Source organism: Acipenser ruthenus, chromosome 7 (assembly GCF_902713425.1).
Source record: "Acipenser ruthenus chromosome 7, fAciRut3.2 maternal haplotype, whole genome shotgun sequence".
In the NCBI taxonomy this organism is placed as follows: domain Eukaryota; kingdom Metazoa; phylum Chordata; class Actinopteri; order Acipenseriformes; family Acipenseridae; genus Acipenser; species Acipenser ruthenus.
The window spans coordinates 11,851,487-11,865,761 of record NC_081195.1 but is presented as its reverse complement, the minus strand read 5'-3'; the positions used below and the strand labels follow the sequence as shown (position 1 = coordinate 11,865,761).

General features: G+C 40.0%; 1 protein-coding gene across 11 annotated transcripts in view; it reads left to right on the top strand.

The window, feature by feature from the left end:
• The window catches only part of LOC117415708 (calcium-activated potassium channel subunit alpha-1a), a 182,268-nt gene that overhangs the window by 150,524 nt on the left and 17,469 nt on the right, over window positions 1-14,275 (top strand). For 7 of the 11 annotated variants that reach the window (XM_034026392.3, XM_059026375.1, XM_059026374.1 and 4 more), the window contains 4 exons: window positions 2,677-2,800; window positions 3,069-3,293; window positions 3,835-4,027; window positions 8,821-8,934. In XM_034026392.3, the coding sequence (XP_033882283.1) occupies window positions 2,677-2,800; window positions 3,069-3,293; window positions 3,835-4,027; window positions 8,821-8,934 (656 nt within the window). Of the gene's footprint in view, window positions 1-2,676; window positions 2,801-3,068; window positions 3,294-3,834; window positions 4,028-8,820; window positions 8,935-9,617; window positions 9,702-14,275 lie in introns of all 11 variants that reach the window. The other 4 variants (XM_059026372.1, XM_034026389.3, XM_034026409.3 and 1 more) reach the window with 1 other exon arrangement.

Genomic DNA, 14,275 nt, shown 5'->3' with positions numbered 1-14,275 from the left:
CACACTGCTAAAACTTTAATAGGCTTCAGTTTTGGAAAGCCAAATGTGATTGGGCAAATTGCTAAAATATTTAAAGTGTGGCCTGTTAAAGCTTTTACTGTGAAGAGCATCACATCAGAAGTTGTATGTGGTAAAAGCATGTAATTGGCTTTCCATTCTCATGCCAGTCAGTCAGCATGTTGTACTGTTTCCATCTCTTCCACTTCAGTGCTGACACTGATGTCAGCTCTTTGATAAATTCAGGGCTGTGGCATCTGGAATGAGTGATTCTGACAGGAGTAAACAACATTAATGAATTATTTTCCTGAGTTTTACTGGTGTTTGTATATGTGTGTGTGTGTGTAAATAAACAATACAGGTAATGTGCTCAAATATATGGGAAAACCATATTCTTTTATTCTAATAATTGCTCAGAGCAAAAGTTTCTTGCCCTCACACACAGCGAGGCAGGTTCGGGAGGCAAAGGGAAATCCAAGGGCCACAGTTGGAGAATTACAGAACTTGGTTGCATCTTGGGGTCACCAAGTCTCCAAATCTACAATTAGATGCCACCTCCATGCCAGTAGGCTATTTGGAAGGGTTGCCAGAAAAAAAGCCTTTATTGAGAGCAACCAACAAACGTAAGCGCCTGGAGTTTGCTAAACGGCATTGGCACTTCGATTGGAACCGGGTGCTATGGTCAGACGAGATGAAAATAGAGCTCTTTGGCCACGCACACCAGCGGTGGGTTTGGTGTCGAAAGAAGGATGCGTGTGCAGAAAAGAACCTCATACCTACTGTAATATATGGTGGTGGATCTTTGATGTTATGGGGCTGTTTTACTTCCACTGGTCCTGAGGCCCTTGTTAAGGTCAACTGCATCATGAACTCTACCCAGTACCAGGACATTTTAGCCAAAAACCTGGTTGCCTCTGCTAGGAGGCTGAAACTTGGCCGCAAGTGGATCTTCCAGCAAGACAATGACCCCAAGCACAAATCAAAATCCACAAAGAAATGGTTAACTGACCACAAAATCAACATTTTGCAATGGCCATCTCAGTCTCCAGACTTGAACCCCATTGAAAACCTGTGGTTTCAATTGAAGACGGCAGTCCATAAGCGCAGACCGAAGGATATCAAGGCTCTGGAAAAACTCTGTATGGAGGGATGGTCTAAGATCCCTCCCAATGTGTTCTCCAATCTCATTAAACATTATAGAAAAAGACTCAGTGCCGTTATCCTTGCAAGGGGGGGGGTGCACAAAGTACTGAAAACAAGGGTGCCAATAATTGTGACACTTCATTTCTTTGGAAATAAATTTATAATTTGAGAAATGTGTAATTTTGGTTGATTCCATTGAATCATTAATAAAGTCAAATATATTCCACATGTTGGAAAATTACAATATAGCTCAGTACTGGTATAATTTATTTTTTTGCTCATCTTTATCAAGGGTGCCAATAATTTTGGAGGTGACTGTATGTGTGTACATATATATAATTATTGTAACACAACCTTACTACTTTTGGTTCATTGCCCCTTTAAAAGTGCAGACCCAGGACACAGAAATGGATTTTCAAAGCCCTGACGTGCTATTTTTAATAAGCAAACAAAAACAAAATAAACACCTAGCTCTGATGAGCACTAACTAAACTTTGCACAGGTCCCTGACTAACACACAAGACGGCTAAGCCGTTTACCTAACAAATAAAACACAAAAACAATTCACAAATGCACAAACAAACACTTTGCGGTACTACATTTGCAAAGCGTGATTACCTTTTAAATACCTTTCTCTCTCTGCAGTTCATGACCGGGCTCTTCCTTTGTCAGCAGCCCCAAACAGACTGCCTGCTTTCTTTAAATACCCTGCACCTGGCTCTAATTGACAATGATAGCCAGGTGCAGGGGATCATTACTAATAAAACAATTAACAAATTAAACTAAACAATTAACCCAATTAAGGCTTTTCAGCCAGTGAACTTCTGGTAGATGTAGTCCTTTTTCCCCCCCCAGGACTACACTCTCACCATATATATATTACACATACAGTAGTCAATCATTTGGTTCAGGTATCACAATCAATATATCAATGTAGTTGTCAATCATTTAAATTCAGGTAGAAAGATTTTTTTTTTTTTTTGTGATCAAATGTTTATTGGGGAGAATACAAAAACTTATAATTCCCCAAGTTTTACATTTACATTTCATTGCTATTCATAATAACTTTTTTTTTTTTTTAATTGAAATTGAGAAAACAAACAAATAAGAGGAGATAGCAGATTAAGAGCTTTCTCTAACACTGGACCGAATTCCTTTGACTATTTCCTCCCAGTTAACGTTTTACCTGTTTTAACAGTGCTGCTAATTACCAGTTGTTTTCTCAAATCATGGTGTAAAAAAAGTTTATTCCAGTGTAGGACAAATAAGTATTCTTAAAATAAAAATTAATTTTCAAGTAGAATTCCCAGCAACATTTTGGATATGATTTTCTAGCTGTTTTAATTGTGAGAAAGTATAGGATAAATTATAATAATATAATATAAATTGATGGTTGCAATATGTTAGAAAGGTATGTTAATAAGCACTCTGACCTGTAATGTTAACTTTCTTTTTCAAAGCCCCGTATTCGTAAATTCATAATAACATGGTAAGTTCAATAATAACATGGCAGAGTCCTTATTTTCCTCTTTATAGACATGATCCCTTGCTCATTCCGGGAAATGAACAAATCGAGAACATGGATGCTAATGTGAAAAAATACGACTCCACTGGGATGTTTCACTGGTGCCCATCCAAAGACATTGAGAAGGCTATCCTGGTGGGTATTACTGCCTGGCAGCAAAGGGGTCAGCTCAAATGACACAACTCTCACGTCATGTCTTGTTTAAATCTTTATTCGTATTGTGACCATAATGCAATGTTTTTGTTCATGTATATATTCAGAGCAGTCCATTGCTTTTAGAAATATTAGAACTGCCAGTTCTACCTGTTACATTGCATGTTACAGTATAAGATAGGTTTCAGATTTATGATAATGTAAAACATATTATCAATGGTATACTGACAATATGTTCCCCCTATTTTAGACACGGAGTGAAGCTGCAATGACAGTTTTAAGTGGGCATGTGGTGGTCTGCATATTTGGAGATGTCAAGTCTGCACTAGTGGGGTTACGGAATCTTGTGATGCCTTTACGAGCAAGTAATTTCCACTATCATGAACTGAAGCCCATTGTGTTTGTGGGCTCTTTGGAATACCTAAGGCGGGAATGGGAAACGCTACTCAATTTCCCCAAGGTTTCGATTTTACCAGTAAGTACAATTGAGGAGTCTTTATTTTGTCTGCAAGATCATGAATACACACAGTACTGATTTATTTTTTATATCAAGTAAGCAACATATTTAGGAAAAATAAAGTGTGTTTTTAATTTATTTATTTTGTGTTGTTTCCTCTGAAAACATTTAATTATTTCTTAAAATAAACTATTTAAAAAAAAGATATTCACTTCTGAAAGGTATTTCTCAGTATGAATTTTAAACATTGACAGGATTTGCCAGTGAATCGATATCTATTTAATACGGTCACATTTCCGGGCATAGTAAAGATGTAAAAGACTGACATGATCCCTACTTTTATCCGTGTTAGCAACAGCTTCACTGAGTATTTAAACTGAACCCAAAAACGCTGCCATCAGCACCAACTACCCTTTTAGATTAGTGCACATCTCTGATTCCCCAGCACATAGTTAGGTCCGCTGAATGTCACAGCATAAAAAGGAATACTTGTTAACTAATTTCCCAAAGCTCCTTTCTCAGTCTTTAATTTGTTTTTCTATTTTTTTCTATGCTGAAGGGTACACCGTTAAGTAGGGCTGACTTAAGGGCTGTCAACATCAACCTGTGCGACATGTGCGTGATCCTGTCAGCCAATCAGAACAATATCGATGATGCTTCGCTGCAGGACAAGGAATGCATCTTGGCATCACTCAACATCAAATCTATGCTGTTTGATGACAGCATTGGGGTCTTGCAGGCTAATTCCCAAGGTAAGGACTGCCCTATAATACTTCCCTGCAATGCCTACAGGGGACAGGACCTGGCAAGAAGAATATTCCTCACTCAGTGATTCAAACAGCCTCACATCAGTTTGTTTGACAGTTAAACCTGCTGATTACTATGATGGTTTAAAGAAACAGCATACTTTTTTTAGTTACTGTTCAAAGTGCTCAAAAATAAACAGCAAAGTAAATGACTAAGAAAGGCGGGACTGTCTTAACTGGAATACACTTCTGACCTCTAGTTGTAAAATAAGTGAACTCTTCAGTATTTCTTCATATTTACTGCAATAATGCAAACCCTGACAAATAAAAACATTTCCTGATGGATACTGTTAGAATTCAACAAAGATCAGAATGAAGTGTTATGCATCTGAAATAAAAGATCTGCAATATCAGTATTAGTACATATTTATGTCCTGACCATACTCAAACAAATGTAGTTGAACAAGTTACTTATACATTTAGAAACCCGTGACCTCCACACCAGGATTCACAATAGTAAAAAAAAAAAAAAAAAAAAAAGCAACAAGAAGTCTGTGTGCAGGACTTGCATTTCTAATGCCTGCGTTTACCTGTATTATACATATTGTGTATTCAAGATGTGAAAAAAGGTCATCAATGTCACACAAGTGGCACACCCACGTTTGATCATCCACAAGTCTTGGATTTGCCAGTCGTCTGATATTCATTATGTATCCAGTGTACAGTGTTTGGTTTTTATAGAATGTCCCTGATAGTAATGCATTCTTTGTTTTATTGTGTTTACTATTAGCTCACACATACAGTATGCCCAGAATTGTTTTTAAAAGCATCAGAAGGTTGAGAAGTGTGATTTACTTATAAAAGACATATGTCACACCAATTCACTCTATCAGCAAACATGGTAACCTCTTGGACTATGTCATTCCTTTTTTGAAAACTACACTGCACCAGTCTTAGAGAGCAAACTCATTTTTGCTCCAAACCCCTGGGACAGAAGAATGATGTATCTGGGATGGAGAGCACAAAGTAATTAAATACAAGGATTCCTACAATTGTAGGACAGCCAGCAGCAAATAAAGCAATTACAAGTTTTGTAGGAAGTATGTCACACCTGTGACATCTTTTTCGAGTGCTTTAAAAAAAAAAAAAAAAAAAGTACACTTTTTTTCAAAACCTAGAAAGAGATTTTTGAGTAACTTATTACTTTTATTGTTTATATATTTACCCACTAATATGTGCTTATAGATGCAACAAAGTAAATCCTCAGTCTTATTACTCCATGAGCTTTCCTAAAACTTGATATGTTGTGGTTATTATGTATATGCACAGTAAATAACTAAAATTATATAATGGGATCATTCCTTTTTTTTTCTTGAGACATGCTGTTTTTCCTGTAGAGTAAAAAACGAAATCATTGAAAGTTTTAAACTGTAGTGTCTTTAGAAGTTAGCTTCATAGGCAACACTTCATGTGTTGATTTCTCACTTGGGATCTAAATTTGAAAGCCTTCTATAACATGACAAATGTGCTGGGACTAATGCTATCTCTGAATGCATGTATTCGATCATCCATAAGAGGGCTATCCCTCAGTCATAAATATTTAACTTTAGTTTACCAAAGAGATTAAATCGTATTTTACTGCAGGTTGAATATGACATTGTTTTTACAATGGATAATAATACAAATTTAAAAAACAAAAACAACAAAACAAGTTGAAATATGCATAACTGTAGTGCAAAAAAAAAAAAAATGAAACCTACTAACACTAAGTGAAATACTAAAATAATTTAAATGTGTTAATGTATTCTAAATATAATTTATCACAAATGTTAATAAAAATGAACATAACATAGTCTTCTGTGTAACATTATTATACAGCATGTGCATGTTCTGTATACCTAACACAGCATGAATAAAACACCAGCAATATGTAGCATTTTCTAGTTCTCACATGTCAATAGGAAGGTTTTTGATAGCATTATAGTTCTTGAAATACCAGAAATACAAAATAACTTTACCATAATTGTTTCAAGTTTAAATTCACTTGCTTTCCAAAGCAATTTGCCAAATCTTAGAAGACAAAAAAGTGTAAAAACATTTTAATGGAACACATACAAGGCTCACAGTCATTTTACTTTCTTATTTTAAAGATATTCCATGGAACTCAGCATGCATTTTGTCAGTTAATGCTCACTAATTGTCATTAACTAACCCGAATCCCAAAGCTGGTAAATTAACACTTTCTTAAAAGTTTAATGAGATAATTAGGTGTTCATAAAGCTGTTTCAGTTGTTGATTATTTCAGTAATGTTATAATTGCAGGATGAGGCAACACTTTAAGCGGGAAGCGGGTTATCTTGATTGGACAGGGCAACAGTGCTAGACATTATCATTACATTTGTATTTATTTATTTATTTATTTATTTATTTATTTGCTTCCTGATAAGTACCTATTATATTAACTAAGATAGGATATATAATATCCTATCTTAGTTAGTTTTTTAATTGCCCTTTTTAACGAACATTAAATTAGTTTCAGTACCCAAGACAGTTTTTGTTGTCTTTTAATAGTACATGTATTGTTGATTTGTAATGCTGGGTAGAAAACAAGTGTTTAGCATTTTACTCAGTGTAGCCATAATAATAGGTCATTCAACTCTATCACATTAGAATATATTTGAAAACTGTAATATGATAATAACTTATAAATGTAGTCAGTACCTTGTCTACGGGAGTAACGGGCAGTGTTGTTTGATGCACTGCTGTTACAGATTCTAACCCCAGCTTGTGAGATGAATTTCAAGCTAACTACTTGTACAAACTAGCCTGGCTCTCCTGTACAGTTTTAATCATTAACAGTAACATCAATACTGTACACATAGTAACTATTAACATTTCATTTAAGCACTGTATTTTTTTGTAGTGCGGAGGATTTGTGGAGGACTACGGGTCTACTGTATGTCTACTTCTGTTTTTTACTTGCTTAAGCAGCGAACTGCTCGAAATGAAAAACTGTCAGATATCTGAATACCTTCACATTTGAAGATACTGATGTCCTAATCATGTTTTATTATGCACATATGTTGAAAATAACAAAGCAAAATGGGATGAGAGTTATGTGTTTATGGTGTCAGGCTATCAACTGTATTTTGTATATACTTTTTAATTGCTTTGAATATAGCTGTAGCACTTCCAGCTATAATGACTGCTGTTTGGTTATTACTACAGGTGCTCCAGGGACTTATCCAAAAGGGTGATTTATTGGAGCTTAATAGATAAAGAAAACCAAAAAGTGCAAGTTAGGTCTCATGATAAAAGCTTAATCAAGTTATAATATGCATACATTTCACATTTTTTTAAATTTACATAATTTCTATTTAAACAACCACCAAATTAAATTTAATGCATGTTAGGAGGCTGTGTGGTCCAGTGGTTAAAGAAACGGGCTTGTAACCCGAAGGTCCCCGGTTCAAATCCCACCTCAGCCACTGACTCATTGTGTGACCCTGAGCAAGTGTGACCCTTGTGCTCCGTCTTTCGAGTGAGACGTAATTGTAAGTGACTTTGCAGCTGATACATAGTTCACACACTCTAGTCTCTGTAAGTCGCCTTAGATAAAGGCGTCTGCTAAATAAACTAATAATAATAATAATAATAAATCCAATTGTTATAATCAAACGTTTTTTATTCTTGGCAAGTGGCGGCCTTTGATTTGTCCCATTTGAGTGTCCTTTCATAATGTATAGGATTTGACTTGGAAAATTTAAGCTCATTTAAAAATCTTTTTAATTTGTAGATGAAGATAGATCACTTAAAATAAAACTTCATATTAAAAAAAAAAAATCTTCATGCAAATGTGAGTTGTGGAGTTTGGATTACTTTGTTAAAATGGTTAATGTTTAGATCTGTTATACCTTTTTTGTAAACAAATATTATAACACACAGTAGTTAAATGGAATAATGGTGACCCCGTTTTTTGTTTTCTCAGTTTATAAAGATGATATTTTAAAATGTCACATTGGAAATTAACAAATCAGTACGATATACATTGGTTTTAAAAGGGCACTACAGTGAAGCCTTGTCTGTTAGAACATTCACAGATACAACAGAAAATTCAAATTAATGCTATAAATCGAGTCTCTCTTGTTTTACAGAACGCAAACTTATTCATTATGACATTGCAGCGCTTCAAAAAAATGGTTTGATTTGGTTGAGTTGAATTTGCTATTTTTCTAAAACTTTGCGACCCGAGTGAATTCCTTGCATTATAGTTGTCACTTTAAAACTATAACCTTGCGTTTTCTTGAGTCAGCATTAAATAATGGATGTCAAAATACAGGCAATGTATTATGCATATAGCATTACTGATTTAATGTGTTTACTTGTCAGCTTGAAAAAATGCAAAAATGTCAAGTTGTGTGAATTCATACTCATGTCATGGGTCTGAATGGCACTATTTCTGATAAAAGGTTTTCAGGTTCCACTTCACCACTTATGTGGTAGCAAAATGAACAGCATATACAATTTATATCTGTTAGCTGATGGAAGGCTATAAATACTAAATATGACTTAACTGACCCTTGCATACAGAAAATCCATGTCCCTTTTTGAAGTACTGGTACTCAGAAAACAGCAAAACAAGTGCAAATAAAAACTAGCTACTGTTTCTTAAAACTATTGCACATTGGACTGGCAAACATTCTTTTATTTGTATATGCCTATACAGTACTGTATTAGGGAAATAGCCCCAAAACATAGAACATGTTTATCTAAGCTTTTCCAATGCATTTTGCCCACAGGTTTTACACCACCTGGGATGGATAGATCCTCTCCTGATAACAGCCCAGTTCATGGTTTAGTTCGACAGGCTTCCATAACTACAGGAGCCAACATCCCAATTATTACTGAACTTGGTAAGACAAGCTCATATTGATTCCTTGTGCTTTATTACATGCTACTACTAATAATAATACTTTTTGACAAAAACAGGGCATACAGTAAAGGCCATGATAAATGTAGTGCCTTATGTCCAATACTGTAATGGTCTGAGTGCCCTATTTAAATTTTGGGCATTGCAAATACACATTTTTGAATATGATCCATTGTTAGATATGTTCAAGTTCAATGTAGTAGCTATTATAATTCATTTCCATCTGACCCACCTCAATCAAAACATTTATCCTATAGAGGTTTTTAAATATTATTTTACCAGTGAAAGCCAACTGTTGTTTAATATTAGGGCTTGGCGTGCTGTGCTTTTCTTTTTTTTTAAATGTATTTCTTTTATATTTATTTTATTTATTTATTTATTTATTTATTTATTTATTTATGTATGTATGTATGTATGTATGTATGAGGTTACAATTTTCTGAACATTTTTTTTTTAACAAATATGTTTTGTGTGACATTTAACTATTCAATAGTGTAGTATACATTTAAATAGAATCCCTCTGTACCTTATCCTGTGCTTTTTTGTGTTTATGTATTAGATGTGCTGTAACAGAGAAGTGGTGTTCTTCTATGTCCTTTAGTCTTACATGCCTCTTTTCCCTTGCATATTTTCCTTATCTCCCACAACACTGTTTTTCATCGTTAGCTAAACCTGTCAAAACACTGCCCTTGGTTTCATTCAGTCAGGAAAAAAACTGTGGAACCAACATTCAAATGATAACTGAACTGGGTAAGCAGTGGCTTTGTCCTTTACTGCAGTATCATTCTTCCTCCTTCATCTGCTTTCTCTTGATTTATCTGGCTGCAATAGAGGGCTGCTCCCATGGCACCACTTCGAACACATTTTATTCTTGGTTCTGGTTGAAATTGACTGTCTTGTTTTGGCCTTTTTTAATGATTTTTCTCACAGAACATCACTAGGCCTTTGATCACACTAGTCTGTCCTTGTGGCTGTTTCCATAGCATCTCCCCATAGTTCATCTTTCGGGCTAGGCCTTTTTCATCAGCTTCTTGTCAATATGACTGACACTGCTTTTCACAGCAAACAGGAAGTCTGGAAAGAAATAAAATTTCAAAAACAAAACTCAACATCAAACCTTCCTTTAAGCTGTTTATTTTTGCTAGACCTAATCTCCAGAGCATAGGGTTTGAAGCTATGAAACAAAGAAGGCTTTTGAGATGCACTTTTCAAATACAATGGGATTTCAGTGCTTTATCTGAAAATTAAGTCCAGTGGTGCTAGTAAGAAACAAACTACATTTTTAATGGAGACGTGTTCAATATGTACTCATCTTTAGACTTTATAAGAGAAAACTTGCCATGGGTTAATTTATTAGGTTAGGTTAATTTATTAATGCATTAAATAGTAGTAAATCTGGTAATCCGGAACCTGCAAGTAAAACCATTTTGAAATATAAGTAGTTGAAAAAAAGAAGAAAAAAAAACAAACCTAATAAGGTATTACTTTAACATTGCTGTGTACCGTTTTGTAGTATTGCAGCAGTACATTTTTCAACATAATCCTGATTGTTTTTATATTTTGTATTTACACATCATGGGTATAAAATCAGATGGGGAATAAAACGGTTCCTGAAAGAGAAGACGACCAACAATACTTTTGGGATATGCCTGCCACAGGTCAGGTATTTACTGAGCATTTTATGTCTGAGCTGCCGATAGGCCCCTCCGGGGAGTGACGTCCTCGGTCCCGCCTCACCGAGGGAATAAGTAGTCACTCCGCGGAGATGAAGTTCTCTTTTGCATCGAACCCACGAATGCGAGTGATGAGACCTCGCAAGGTTTGTTGGTCATCTTCCCTTTCAGGGAACCAGGGTTACATCCGTAACCTATCGTTACCTTTCAATTTGAAGACAACCAACAACAATACTTTTGGGAAAGTATATCAGAGACGTCGCGAGGGAGAATGAGTGGACAGCAGATGGGGGATGTCTCGCTACCACCAAACTAATCTTTGTGGTGTGAGCGTTCAACCTCAAGGACCCTTGTGTGTAATGAAGGCATAGAGGGATCTACCACATTGAGTCAGTAGAACCTGGTGAATGTATGCGAAGCAGCCCAGCTAGCCGCAGTACAGGTGTCAGTCAATGAGGCTCCTCTAAAGAGGGCCCATGACATAGCCACTCCTCTGGTGGAGGGCGCGGCCACCCTCCCAGGTGGGGTAGGCCGGCATTAATATATGCAGTTGAAACCGTGTCCACAATTCAGTGGGACAGTCGCTGCTTCTAGAGGGCTTGACCCAGGGTCCATTCACCATGACAGATGAAGAGCTGGTCAGACTGACATAGCACTCTTGTCCTATCCACATAACATCTCAATGACCGAACTGGGCAGAGGGAATTCAATCTCCAATCCTCCTCCAAAGAAAAAGGAGGGGGATGGAAAGCTTCTAGTTCCACTGATTGATTCAAGTGGAAAGCCGTAACCACCTTAGGGAGGAAAGCGGGGTTTGTGTGTAACGACACCCTGTTTCCATCATCCCAAACACGCTTACAGGAGCTGTGCACTGACCAAGCCTGTAGCTTACTAACCAACTTAGCGGAGGTCATGGCTAAAAAAAGGCTGTCTTCATAGAGAGATAATTCAACTCTGTGGAATGTATAGGCTCGAACGGGGCCTTAGTGAGAGCCTCCAATACCACATGTAGACTCCACTTGGGGAGGACGTCATTTCTAAGAGGACATCGCCTCCGAGCGCCCTTCAGAAAACAGGTCACTAGTATATGAGCACCCGGAGACACTGAGTCAATGGGGACATGGCATGCAGATATGGCTGCTAGGTACACTTTCAGCATGGAGTGGGATCTACCCTCCTTTAGCAAGTCTTGCATATACTGTAAAATGGTTGATATAGGGCAATAAATGGGGTTATGATCTCTGGCCGTACACCTATTTTGAAATACCTCCACTTATAGGTGTACAACCACCTTGTGGAGGGGGCCCTAGCATTCTGCAGTGTACTGACAACTGCGACTGAGAGCCCTAAGGCGGACAGATGGTCCCGTTCAGGGGCCAGACCCACAGTTGGAGTCTGCCCAGTTCTGGGTACCAGAGAGTGCCTCTCGTCTGACTGAGGAGATCCACGCGCAGCTGGATCTCCCAAGGCTGTCCTTGCAGTAACTGGCAAAGGTTTGCAAACCAGATTCTCCTGGGCCAGCAGTGAAGGCCCTCGTCCTTTTTTGGCACTAAAAAGTATCTTGAATAGAACCCCTCTTCTTGAGAGGTGCATTCTACGAGGTGGATGACTTGCTTGAGAGTTTTTACTTCTTGCCTGAGGGCCAAGACCTGGAGAGGGTCACTCATGGATGTAACCATGATCCCTTGAAAGGGAGAAGGGCTCACGCGGAACTACAGCGTGTAACCGTTGTGTACGGTGGTGAGCACCCAAGAGTCTGATTTGCAATTGCACCAGTATTGCAGCTGGTGTTGTGAGAAGAGGTGGGTCTGAGGCCTGTTTTGGAGGCTGCCTAGGGCAGTTCCATTGGAACTGTCTCCCGGAGCGCTGATGCACTGGGGCCCCACGTCCGGCGTTCCCCTTGCGGGCGGCCCTGGGTATTAGTAGAAGGCAATGCCTCAGGTCGCCACGCGGCGCAGTGAGGATTGGAACAGTCCGGGTCACTGTCTGTGTGACGGGCGGACGCCAGTGTCTCATCCTTGGAAGGAAGCATTGCAGCCATCTGAAGAGACGCTTCCCGCTCTCGGTGGGAGCGTTGCAGTATCTCCACCAGCACTGGCCAGAAGATATGGCCAAGGGACATAGGACCCTGGCCTGTGACTGCCAAAGCTGTCTGCGTGCCAGTACGAGACCCGCCAGGCTTCGGCCTAGGGCCCGCCCTTGGAAGCCTGAGATCTGCAACAGCGTACCCGAGACCAAGCACAGTTCTGAGGCGTAATCCTGTATGCCGTTAGGGCATACAGGGTCCTTAGATAGACCTCTTACCGAAGGGGCTCGCACCAGGGCCGCTATGGTGGAATCCACCAGCGGGAATTGCGCTAGTCCCAGTGCCACTGCACCTTCCAAGGAGGCCAGCGGGGTTGCATGTTTGGAGACATTCTGCGCCGAGGTCAGTTGGTGCCAGGAAGATTGTACCTCCTCCAGGAAATCTGGAAAAACTGGAAAAGGCTGGGGGGGGGGGGGTCGAAGCTTGTGCCGGTCTGAACACAGAGGGGCGCTGTTCAGGCGCTGCCTTCCAGGGGACCTGGAGGAATTTGGAGGCTCACTCCATAAGTGCTCAAACTGAGTTTGATGGAGGGGTAACACCAGTCTCTGAGGCAACCTCAGAGCTGCGGCCCATTTCCTGGGTTACCTCCTGGACCTTTGTTTCCTGCTGCACTAAAGAGTCCCCATCCCAGGAAGCCGCGCTCAAGATCACGTCCTATTCCTCCTCGCTCATCGCCTTGTTTCGCTCTGAGATGTCCGCGACCACCGGTGAGGGCGGGGTCGGTACCAGGGAAGGTGTTGGAGGCGCAGCAGGGGCAGGAGCATGGGGAAGAGCCTGCTGCCTGACCAGGTACTCTAGGACCTGAGCCATCTGGCTCTTCAGTTCAGAGATTTCCTTAGCCTGCTTACTGCTCCTCGAAAGAGACCGTGAGAGTCTGCGAGCTTGGTGGGCTGAAACCTGTGCACAGGGTATGCTCTGTGACAGGCTTGAAGGCAGGTGGAGGAGGGGGGAGGACGGAGTTCCCAGCACTGTAGAGGGCTCAGCTGAGCTGGCTGAGGAAGCCGCTCCTGTAAACTCTGTGAGCCTCCTGCGCAGGGTCCGAGGCTGGGATGCTGTGCAGATTAAGTAGAACTTCTCTTCTCCTAGGGCGGAGGAGGCGTGCTGCATCCCCAAGCACCTGACACACAGGAGGTGTTTTTTCCTTTGGGGGAAGCGTCCCTCCACAGGACGTGCAAGGGTGGAACTTGGACATCTCAATGTGCTGGGGCAAAGCATCGATGCACGGAGCGCCTGGGCACTAGGGGCGCCTAAGCACCAATGTTTCCCGAAGCACCGATTCTCTGAGGCACCGATGCACAGAGGGTACCAATGCAGGGAGCGTTTGAGCACCGAAGGCGCCAAAGCACCGAGGCTCTGGGCACCGGAGCACAGAGGACAACAAGGGTATCGATGCAGAGAGCGTCTGAGCACCGAAGCACTGAGGTACCGAGGCACTGAAGCACTGAGGGTATCGATCCAGGGAGTGCTGAGGCACCGAGGCTCTGAGGCACCTATGCACCGAGGGCACCAATGCAGGGAGCGTCTAAGCGATAAGGCCACTGAAGCACAGAGACACCGAGGCTTTA